This window comes from Lynx canadensis, chromosome A1, assembly GCF_007474595.2.
Source record: "Lynx canadensis isolate LIC74 chromosome A1, mLynCan4.pri.v2, whole genome shotgun sequence".
Taxonomy (NCBI): Eukaryota; Metazoa; Chordata; class Mammalia; order Carnivora; family Felidae; genus Lynx; species Lynx canadensis.
Window position 1 is genome coordinate 21685213 of NC_044303.2, and position 12156 is coordinate 21697368.

General features: G+C 40.9%; 1 protein-coding gene across 5 annotated transcripts in view; it reads left to right on the forward strand.

Moving 5' to 3' along the window:
* RCBTB1 (RCC1 and BTB domain containing protein 1) overlaps window positions 1-12156 on the forward strand; it is a 56413-nt gene that overhangs the window by 26723 nt on the left and 17534 nt on the right. For 4 of the 5 annotated variants that reach the window (XR_003967730.1, XR_003967729.1, XM_030310319.1 and 1 more), the window contains exons 5-9: window positions 2189-2355; window positions 5594-5752; window positions 8408-8515; window positions 9399-9541; window positions 10530-10720. Coding sequence is in view for 3 of the 5 variants with exons in the window: in XM_030310319.1 (XP_030166179.1) it covers window positions 2189-2355; window positions 5594-5752; window positions 8408-8515; window positions 9399-9541; window positions 10530-10720 (768 nt within the window). In the remaining 2 variants the exon portion in view is untranslated. Of the gene's footprint in view, window positions 1-2188; window positions 2356-5593; window positions 5753-8407; window positions 8516-9398; window positions 9542-10529; window positions 10721-11967; window positions 11994-12156 lie in introns of those variants that run through there. The other variant, XM_030310337.1, reaches the window with a different exon arrangement.

A 12156-nucleotide genomic window follows, 5' to 3' on the forward strand; every position in this document is an offset into this window, starting at 1 on the left:
ATGCCCGTTACCCATTTAGCCCATCCCCCCCTCCCACAACCCCTCCAGCAACCATCAGTTTGTTCTCCATATTTAGGAGTCTCTTGTTTTGTCCCCCTCCCTGTTTTTATATTAGTTTTGTTTCCTTTCCCTTATGTTGATCTATTTTGTCTCTTAAAGTCCTCATATGAGTGAAGTCATATGATTTTTGTCTTTGACTAATTTCACTTAGCATAATACCCTCCAGTTCCATCCATGTAGTTGCAAATGGCAAGATTTCATTCTTTTTGATTGCTGAGTAATACTCCATTGTGTATATATACACCATATCTTCTTTATCCATTCATCCATCGATGGACATTTGGGCTCTTTCCATACTTTGGCTATTATTGATAGTGCTGCTATAAATGTGGGGTGCATGTGTCCTTTCAAAACAGCACACCTGTATCCCTTGGATGAATGCCTAGTAGTGCAATTGCTGGGTCGTAGGATAGTTCTATTTTTAGTTTTTTAAGGAACCTCCATACTGTTTTCCAGAGTGGCTGCACCAGCTTGCATTCCCACCAACGATGCAAAAGAGATCCTCTTTCTCTGCATCCTTGCCAACATCTGTTGTTGCCTGAGTTGTTACTGTTAGCCATTCTGACAGGTGTAAGGTGGTATCTCATTGTGGTTTTGATTTTTATTTCCCTGATGATGAGTGATGTTGAGCATTTTTCATGTGTCAGTTGGCCATCTGGATGTCTTCTTTGGAGAAGTGTCTCTTCACCAAATGACATAGCTTTTATTTCTTTATGCAATCGGTTTATTTCTAGAACTTCAGTTTCATTCCACTGGTTTTTCTGTCTTTGACCTAGTATTAATCTTAGTTTTAGGCATTTTTTATAGGTTTTAATAACTGGTAGAGCTGTCTTCTTGCTTCTTTTCTTGAAGTTTTTCTATTCTCATTTGTTCTTCCCAATGAACTTTCTAATCAGTTTGTTTAGCTCCAAAAAGTAACTTATCATTTCATTCCTTTTATTTTAAATTTACCAATTTACACAGGAAAAGCTAGTACCTTTATGATACTGAGTTTTATTGTCCGAGAACAAGGTATGTATTTCTGTTTGTTCAAGTCTATTTTTCTGTCTCTTAGGAATGAAAACATTCATAGGTTTGGACATTTCTATCGCCTGATATAACTTTACCGTGATATTGTGGATCTTCTTTAGGTATTACACTTTTTCAATCTATGGCCTCATCCTTCTTAGGATGAAATTTCCCGTTTATGGTTTCTGTCTTAATTGCTGTAATAGGGAAGACCTCTTGTGAGCCACACATAATCAAATTCTAGATTAGATAATCAGAAACCTACTTAATTATGAGTACCTTTCCCCTGGTTGCTCAGGGACCATTTCAGTGAGTTAGCAGCCTCACGGTAACACTTGGATTCCTGCTGTTGCTCTCAGATACCATTATTTCCAGGTCTAGATTGTCCTTAACAGGTCAGGATGTTTTACTACCATGGGAAAGACATGAAAAGAGTGTATAACTTGGGGGTATCTACTCTTGATACTTAGGCATGCTATGTGAGGAAATGCATGAAACATTGGTACTTCTACAGAGGACACAAAACCGAAAAGTTACTTCTGTCAGAATCCCAAAAAGATAAAGTCATTAGAGAGAAACTGAGCCAGATTTGATGCCAGTAATAGTCTGTTTGAGAGAAGCTTTTGGATTTTTGTATGTAATATATACAAAAAGTATACCTCTTTTCCTCTGTACTTTGTGAGGGAGAGTCTCTCTCACTCTCTCACAGACACACACACGAATGGTTCCCTGATTTTTGGCAAAATGATAGTTAAGATTAGTGTTAAGCTTTCTTATGTCTTCTACTTTTTGCTTGGTACCTGACACAGAAACCACTGATATGAATCAGTGTGTTCAGAAAGTCTAATTTTTGTGTATATAAACTGACTTTTGACCGTAAAGCTGATCTTATTTCTTTGCTTGTATTAAGTCCTTGCTTGAATGATTTTACATTTGTCTATCCTGTTTTCTCATTTGTCCTTCTTTCCTTTACCCCTCATCAGTGGTTACTCTATAGGGAGAAGGAGGCAATGGAAGGAAACGAAGGTTGGAGAATGAGTTGTGTAAAGTCTGGGAAAGAAAGTACAGGGGTTACCTTTCCTTCTTGAGTTGATTCTTTGTGTGTGGCCGTCTTGTATAGATGGAGTTGTTTATGCCTGGGGCCACAATGGATATAGCCAGCTTGGGAATGGGACGACCAACCAAGGCATTGCTCCCATCCAAGTCTGTACCAATCTCTTGATCAAGCAAGTGGTTGAAGTAGCTTGTGGCTCACATCATTCAATGGCTCTGGCAGCTGATGGAGAGGTAAGTGCCCTGCTTTTATTCTTTTTTTTTTTTTTTTAAACATTCATTTTTTGATAGAGACAGAGTGTGAGTGGAGGAGGGGCAGAGAGAGAGGGAGACACAGAATCTGAAGCAGGCTCCCGGGTCTGAGCTATCAGCACAGAGCCCGACTCAGGGCTCAAACTCACGGACCGTGAGATCATGACCTGAGCTGAAGTCGGACGCTTAACCGACTGAGCCACCCAGGCGCCCCTATTCTTTATTTTTAAATTGTGGTAAAATACACATAATATAAAATTTGCTGTCCTAGCCATTTTTAAGAATTGTGGAAATCAGACCTCAGGATTTGTGAGGACGGCTTTCTGCAGTGGCTTTGTCATCTGCCTGGATTATTGCCATGGTCTCTTTAACCACTTAAATGGTTAGGATGGCAAATTATATATGTATATATTTTTATATCCATTGTGATTTATCGAATGTCAGTTCAGTAACATTAAGTACATTGTTATGTAGCCCTCACCACCAGCCATCTTCAGAACTCTTTATTTTGCAAAGCTGAAGCTGTACCTCCTAATGGTGACTCTCCACTCCCAGCACCTGTGACCACCGTTCTGTCTTCTGTCTCCATGAGTGACTACTCTAGGGACTTCATATGAGTGAAATCATACAGTGTTTGTCTGGTTATGACTGCCTTATTTCACTGGGCATAATGTCCTCAGGGTTCATCCATGTTGTAGCACGTGACAGAACTTCCTTCATTCTTAAGACTGAATAATATCCCATTGTGTGTATATGCCATATTTTGTTTGTTCATCTGTTGGATATTTGGGTTGTTACCAACTTCTGGCTATTGTGAAAGTGCCTTTTAAAAAAATAAAATCATGACCATATTTGTATTTGGTATAGTGTAAACATAGCAGCCCTGTGCACAGCTAAAAACATGTGGGGACACACTCTTTTTCTATGTGATCAGGACCACTCTTTTGATAACAGATTTCAACCTCAAGGCAGTTGAGTCCCCTGCTCTTTGCTAAGACGACAAATCAGATGTGTATGACAGTGTTCTGTACTTTTGTTTTTTTTAATGACCTCCATCAGTTAAGGTCTGTTTTGTTTTCAGTAATAGTAATGATGTCATAGAAAATAACTTTACCAACATTCCAGTAGGTGCTGTACCCCACCAAGTTAAGGTTGCTCATCTTATTGATTCTACCTTCTAATCTTGCATCTCATTTTGTTTCTATTCATCTATGTAACCATAGGTCAGGTCTTGCTATCTGCCTGGGCTATTGCCATGGTCTCTTTTGTTCCATAGCATTTTATTTTTATCTTATTTTATTTTATATTTTAGTTCATTTCATTTATTTTTAGAGAAAGAGAGCATGAGCGGGGGAGAGGGGCAGAGGGAGAGAGAGAGAGAGAGAGAGAGAGAGGGAGAGAGAGAGAGAGAGAATGAATGAATCTTAAGCAGGCTCCACGTTTAGCATGGAGCCCAATGTGGGGCTTGATCCCATGAACCATGAGATCATGACCTGAGCCAAAATCAAGAGTTGGACACTCAACCGACTGAGCCACCCAGGCACACCATCTGTTTTATTCCGTAGCTTTTTGATTGGTCTACCTGTCAAGTATCACCTCTGTGCCCCCTGTGATTTCTGAAACAGAGATCATATTGTTCTCTTGTTTAGAATCCCTCAGTGTTGTTAACAGTGATTTTACTATGTAGGACAGGGTATGGGTGAAGAAACCAGAGAAGCGGAGGGAGATAAAGGTTTCATGGCTAGGATGTGCTAGACCTAGGCCTAGCACCCAGGTCTTAGGCCCTAAATCCACTGTTTGCTAGTCTGTTTTTAGTTAGTGGAACCTCAGTCCCCATTTTTAAAATGAAAGGCAGCTGCATTACAAGGGAGCTTGGGATATTTGAGAAGTGCCAGAAGAACGGTTGGTTAAAATTAGAATTCCCTAATTTGTACAGCCTGGATTCCTTGTTTATTTTAACTGTAAGTATATGTTACTTTGGATAATTGTGCTAAATATTTGCATTATTATTCTAGATATTCCTGTGAATCCACTTTGAGGAAGTTTTGCAGTTATTTCTTTGTTCCTGTGAAATGAACCTATAGTGCATATTCTTTTAAACCCCAGCTGTAGGTTTTATTATTGTCGCCTGGGGCAGTATCAGACAGGTGAGGGGAGATAGGAAGTGCGACCCAAGAAAGAATCACGGAAGCCACACCTCATGATGTGTGAGGACCACTTCCTGCAGACAAATGAAAGGGATGGGTCCTTAGAAATTCTTCTAGTCTTGGAGGAAGTAATTGCCTGGGCTGCCAGCAGCCCCTCCCCTAATTCTCTCTGGTCACACTTTTGTTTGATAGGGTCAGTTGGTAATTAACTTGAGGTGGTTTTTTTGTTTTTCATCTTTGTTACTAGATTTTAACAAGCTCAAAGCTCTATTTGTGTCTCTAGAATTCTGGTTTTCACACTATGGCAAATCACAGGCAGGATGCATTTGAGGAGGGGAGTTGCTTGGAGCTGACAGGCAGCAAATGAGAACTGAGAGAAAATAGAACCAAGAATAAGCTAACAACCTGGTGTCATCTCCATAGGGACAAACATCTCTTTAGTACTTGTGAGCCTTACCGTATTATGACAGACACGTAACTGTGATTGATAATTTTAATTTTGATGGTTGTGACTCATCAGGAAAGGTTATATAATGTTCAGTATTGGTGATTAGTGAGACAGGGAAAAAGCATCTTACGATTTTGAAAGCTTTTTGTGGAGGAAAAGAAAAAAAAGAACATCTGTGCCCAAAGAGTTAGGCACATTTTTCATATCACTGCTGCTTTGTGGTATGTACTTTATTTCCTGTTGATGGCAGATTACAAAATCATGTATGGCTGCTATAATTACAGAGGCAGTGTAGCATAGTGGTTAAGAGCACAGCTAGACCTTCTTGGGTTCGGATTCCACGTTTACTACTTATTGGTTGTAGAACCTGAAGCAAGTCACTTAACCTCTCTGTTTCTATTTCCATATATAAAATGGGGGTGAAATAGTATCTACCTCAGGGTCACCCTACCCGATTACTATAGGAATTAATAAGCTAACACATGGAAAGCATTTAGAGCCATGTAGCACATTGTAAATATTCATTAAGTGGGTTTATTTTTATTTCATGATTACTTATGTGCGTCACAGCTAGAATTTTCACCCTAATGCTAATAATTCTTTCTTTTTCCCATGTCTTGTATAGGTATTTGCTTGGGGGTATAACAACTGTGGCCAGGTCGGATCAGGATCTACAACAAATCAACCAACTCCTCGAAAAGTTACAAACTGTTTACATATTAAGAGGGTGGTTGGCATTGCCTGTGGTCAGACCTCATCCATGGCTGTTCTGGACAATGGGGAGGTGAGCTGTCTCTGTACTCTCCCTTCTCCTCACCTCACCTGTCTCACTGAAGTACCTTTTCCTTCTTGAGCATGTATGAGACCATGGAAGGAAGAGTGCTTTGTTTCTAGAGTTTCATTGATAGTTAACTGGTTTCTGATGGAGGAATATCTGGAGGGTGTTTGCTCCTCACTGTGAATTTTCAGATGCCAAGATTGATCTGCAAGTAAGGATTCCAATGTGTCTAAAATTTATTTTTTTGTGTGTGAGATCCAGATAGTCTAATGTTTGTAGGTATTTGTGATTTAATGTAATAAAGAGTTTGACACTAGTTCTTTCATCCAATGAAAAAATCAAGTGTGCAGTCTTTAAAGGTAACTGATGATTTTTAAAAAGTTTACTTTTTTGAGAGAGAGAGCATCGCAGGAGGGGCAAAGAGAGGGAAAGAGAATCTGAGTTTTTTCTTGTGATGAGAACTTTTAAGATTATTAGCAACTTTCAGATATGGAATACAGTATTACTAACGATAGTCATCATGCTGTACATTATGTCCCCATGACTTACTTATTTTATAACTGGAAGTCTGTACCTTTTGAGCCCTTTTACCCGTTTTGTTCAACCCCCAGCCCCCACCTCTGGAAATCACCAATCCGTTCTCTGTATGTATGAGCTTGGTGTGTGTGTGTGTGTGTGTGTGTGTGTGTGTGTGTGTGTGTGTGTGTTTAATTAAAATACAGGATGCACAGTGTTCCATTAGTTTCAGTCATGTTTGTCATGCCATGTTTACCAGAGTGTTAACTGGCTTTTTTCATCAATCCTGTTGTCATCTTTGATGACTTTAGAATTTCTTGGGCTAGTCACCAGACATCCTCCATCCTGGTATTCTTTACTTGTTTATTTTTAAAAATATACTTAATTTTAAAATTATTATTATGTGGTTATTTTCACAAAGGAAAGCAAATGAAGCATGTAAAATAAAAAGCGAATACCTTTTCTCCGGTCTTGTTAATAGTTTGACGTATATCCTTTTGAACTTTTCTCTATAAAACAATTATATATGGGTGAATATAATTATCTTTTATAAAAAATGGGATTATTATAGGTACTGCTTTTTTCTGCTATTCTGCACCTTTCCTGCTTAACAACACATACGTTTACCTGAATCTATTATCAGACCATTTATAGCTGTTCTCCATTATAATGGCTCCTTACTTTTCCTTGTCTGGATCACCCACAGCTGAAACTCTACTGATGGAAATTTCAGTTGTTTCTAAATTTTTGCTGTTATAAACATTGCAGCCCTGAGTTTCTGTGTTACTGTGTGTGTGTGTGTGTGTGTGTGTGTGTGTGTGTATCTTTTGTACATTTATGTAAGTAGTCTATAGAATAAGTTCCCAAGAATAAGATTTCTGGGTTAGGGTGTATGCCATTAAATTTTTTGATAGCTGTAGTCAAATTTCTCTGCAGAAAGTTAAAACCTTTTGCACTTACAACATGGAAAGTGCGTTTCACCGTCTCTTGCTAGTACCCTAAATTCTATATCCCTCTTTCCCCTCTGTCACATTGCTCTGAAAAACCCCATCTTTGACTCCACGAGACACCTCAGGTTTCTCGTTTGACCAGACCTTTAGTCTGTTCCTGCTCAGTGATTTTTCCTGTGTCCCACACTTGCTTGTTCTAAACCTTCACCACCACTGGCAAACCTCTGTCCAGCTCGACTACTTTCAGCTGATGACGCCCCTCTCCAGATATCTAAGACATTGTGTTACGTCTTTTAACCTCTTTCCTGTCCATTCCCTCTCTCTTGGTCCCACTGTCACTGCCTTAGTTTCGACCCTTGTCTGAGCTCATTTGCTACTGAATGACTGTCCTGCCTGTAGTCTCATCTAATCTGTTCACCTTTATGTGCCGCCAGCAGGATCTTTCCAAGTTGTGAATATTAATCTGTTTTGAAATATTTCTGTGGGAGATGCTTACATGCATTCTACTTTTCCCTCGTGTGTGTTTTGGCACTTTATCCCTTTAGCCCTTACTTTTCCTTCTAGTCTTTTGTCCTGCCACTGTGCTGGATGTGTCCCAACAGACCACCTCCTCATTTTCAGAACCTGCTTCCAGCACATTCTCTGCCCTCTCCTTGGAATACTTTACTCCCATTTATTGATCCTTCAGCCATGCTCAAATCTCTGCTCTCTGAAAAGTCTTTCCTAAACTTTCTTCCTATAGCTAAGTCCTTTCTCTTCTCTGCTCCTGTAGTGCCTTGATTGTATCTCTAGAATAGTACTCGCCTCCTGGCTGCAAAAAGTTTGCACGTGTCCATCTTTCCTATTAAACTGCGACCAAAAACTTACTCCTAGTGCCTTTTATCATGTCCTGACATACAAAGGGTGCTTAATAATTGTTAAGCAGCATCAACTTCCTCGTGTGTAAAGCAAGAATAAATGACTTGCCCAAGGCTATCCAACCAATAAGGTATGGAGGAGGAACTGATGCCAAATTCTGTTATCCCCACCCCCAAAATAATCTTCCATTTGGAGATCCCCAGTAGGATCACATAGAGTAGGAATATGGGTGTTTGGAAGTGAAAAATTACTTGATTTGTTTAGGTGGACGGCATTTTTGTATCTTCCTTCTTACTAACTGTTTTAAAAACCTCTTCTCTCCCTTTCTCTCTCTAAGGTGTATGGCTGGGGTTACAATGGCAATGGTCAGCTAGGCTTGGGAAACAATGGTAATCAGCTGACCCCTGTGAGAGTGGCAGCTTTGCACAGCGTGTGTGTGAACCAGGTACGTGTGGTGGGCTTCACTGCTGCTCCCGTGTAGCTCCCCTGCTCCGACTCGGAGAAACACTGGACATTTACCCTTCAGTAGATCCTTTCGGACAATGCCGCATGCTCGGAGCCTGGAGCCTGCTTCTGATTCTGTGTCTCCCTCTCTCTCTCTACCCCTCCCCGTTCATGCTCTGTCTCTCTCTGTCTCAAAAATAAATAAACGTTAAAAAAAAAAAATTAAAAAAAAACTATTGGAAAAGTCCAGTAGTCTCAATATTTGTTTTTGGTTTTTTAATGTTTTGTTTATTTTATTTTATTTTTTTAATTTTTTTTTAACATTTTTTTATTTATTTTGAGACAGGGAGAGACAGAGCATGAACAGGGGAGGGTCAGAGAGAGGGAGACACAGAATCGGAAACAGGCTCCAGGCTCTGAGCTGTCAGCACAGAGCCCGACGCGGGGCTCGAACTCACGGACTGCGAGATCATGACCTGAGCCGAAGTCGGCTGCTTAACCGACTGAGCCACCCAGGCGCCCGTTTTGTTTATTTTAGAGAGAGAGATATAGTGTGAGCAGGGGAGGAGCAAAGAGAGAGAGAGGGAGACACAGAATCCGAAGCAGGCTCTGGGTTCTGAGCTGTCAGCACAGAGCCTCACGCAGGGCTCGAACTCACGGACCGTGAGATCATGACCTGAGCCGAAGTCAGATGTTTAACCAACTGAGTCACCCAGATGCCTCAATTTTTGGCTCTTCTAATGCTTGTTTAATGTTCCAGAGAATGTCAGTCCACACCTGATGATGAGTTGACATTCTGCAGAAGCTGGCTGTATCTTTAAGTAGATGTTTTCCCTGCCCTTCCTGTTTTCCTGTTTATGGTAACCATTTAAATTTACTTGCAGATTGTCTGCGGCTATGCACACACTCTAGCACTAACAGATGAGGGCTTGCTCTATGCCTGGGGAGCTAACACGTATGGGCAGCTGGGAACTGGCAATAAAAATAACCTGCTAAGCCCAGCACACATCATGGTGGAGAAAGAAAGGTAACTTGGCTGTACCATGTGTCGGGACTATGTGTGTGTTTTTGGATTTGGGATTCTGTGTGCTGGAGCTACGGTGTTTGGCTTTGTCACGCTTCTGTTTATTAATATTGTCATTTTGAACAAAAGAGTTTGAGTAGCAGCCAGAATGGACATGCGGTTGATAGGATTCTCATTTGGCTTCCTAAAATAACCTCCTGTGATTGATAGGCATTAATGCATCTTGATATAATTCTCACATTTCCTGTGGCTCATTTAGTAGGGAAGTAAAATGGGGTCTGTCGCCATGTAGAAATTGAGTGTAGTGTAGACTTTTCCTTTGAGCCAACTAAAACAACTTTTAAATCTGCTTTTGAAAGGAGATTTTCTGTTTAAATATTGATTTGATTTAATGTGTCTCACTGGAATAGATGCTTTGTTTGTTCAGCCAAATCTTGAGGTCTTACCCAGTAAGCTTTAGAGTGTTGACTTGTGATTGCAGGACTGTGCCTAAGAAGCCTACTGAGAAATGTGTTTGGCTTGATGTCCATTTGGATAAGGGTGTGTAGAGTCCATTACCCCAAGGCCATCGCTTATTTAGAGGCTGTGAGAAGAAGTTGTGTCAAGGAGGTGGTATATTGAAGGCAGTGTTTTGTTCTTGTTTTTTTCATACTGTCTAAGCCCCCAGAACTGTCAAGACAGTTTCTCTCTGTCCACTTTCCTCATTTACTTTGGTTTCGAGTCCCTTTTTCCAAGTTTTCCTCAACAGTATGTATTATTTATCCTAATTCAGAATGAGGTCAGGATGAGAAGTGGGGTGACAAGCAAGGGAAAAACACAATACCCTTGCTGTGATCTTTTGGTTTTGTCCATATGACTTGAAGCTAATGTCCCTCAGTCCTGGGCTGTTTTTTTGCAGCGTTGTAAGCATGGCCTTTTTATCTGCCTTGTGTCCTGTGCTGTAGGCTTCTGTGATAAATAAATTACATACATTTTTCTTAAAACATTTCAGGGTAGTAGAGATTGCGGCCTGCCACTCGGCCCACACGTCAGCTGCCAAGACCCAGGGTGGGCACGTGTACATGTGGGGCCAGTGCCGGGGTCAGTCCGTGATCCTGCCTCACCTCACGCACTTCTCCTGCACCGACGACGTGTTCGCCTGCTTTGCCACTCCTGCTGTCTCTTGGCGCCTCCTGTCTGTAGGTAAGAAAGCTCAGGGCTACTTTTTTTTTTTTTTTTTTTTTTTTTATGTTTATTTATTTGAAAGAGAACATGTGCAGGGGTAGGGCAGAGAGAGAGAGGGAGAGAGAGAGAATCCTCTGACAGCACAGAGCCCGATGCGGGGCTTGAACTCAGACCACGAGATCATGACCTGAGCTGAAGTCAAGAGTCAGACGCTTAACCACCTGAGCCTCCCAGGTGCCCCTTTCATTTTAATCGAGGTGAAATTTATGTTCATAAAATTCACCATTTGAGAGTGTACAATTCAGAGGCATTTAGTACGTTCATAGTGTTGTGCAGCCACCATTTGTATCAAGTTCTGAAACATTTTCATCACTCTGAGAGAAAACCCTGTACCTGTTTTGCAGTCACTCCCCATTCTCCTTTCTCCAGCCCTGGCAATCACATACTTTGCTTTTAGTTTCTATGGATTTACCTATCCTGGATATTTCATATAAAGGAAATCAGTGTGTGACCTTTTGTGTCTAGCTGCTTTTATGTAATGTTTTTGAGGCTTAACCATGTTGTAGTATATATATTAGTACTCCATTCCTTTTTATGGCTGAATAATATTCTGTTGTATGTATAGACCGCATTTTTTTAATCCATGCATCTGTTGATGGATGTTTGGATGGTTTCCACCTTTTGGCTGTTAAGAATAGTGCCATAATAGGGGCGCCTGGGTGGCGCAGTCGGTTAAGCGTCCGACTTCAGCCAGGTCACGATCTCGCGGTCCGTGAGTTCGAGCCCCGCGTCGGGCTCTGGGCTGACGGCTCAGAGCCTGGAGCCTGTTTCCGATTCTGTGTCTCCCTCTCTCTCTGCCCCTCCCCCGTTCATGCTCTGTCTCTCTCTGTCTCAAAAATAAATAAACGTTGAAAAAAAAAAAATTAAAAAAAAAAAAGAATAGTGCCATAATAAACATTTGTGTACAAATATTTGAGTAACCTGTTTTTAAGTGCTTTTGTTATACTAAATTTATTACATAATTGAATATGAACCAGAATGAACTTAAAAAAATTAAAAACTCGTAATTTATTTATTTATTTATTTTCATTATATGAAGTTTATTGTCAAATTGGTTTCCATACAACACCCAGTGCTCATCCCAAAAGGTGCCCTCCTCAATAACCATCACCTACCCTCTTGTCTCTCCCACCCCCCATCAACCCTCAGTTCTCAGTTTTTTAAAAATTTTTTTTTTTTTTAACGTTTATTTATTTTTGAGACAGAGAGAGACAGAGCATGAACGGGGGAGGGTCAGAGAGAGGGAGACACAGAATCTGAAACAGGCTCCGGGCTCCGAGCTGTCAGCACAGAGCCCGATGCGGGGCTCGAACTCACGGACCACGAGATCGTGACCTGAGCCGAAGTCGGCGCTCAACCGACTGAGCCACCCAGGCGCCCCATTGTTCTCAGTT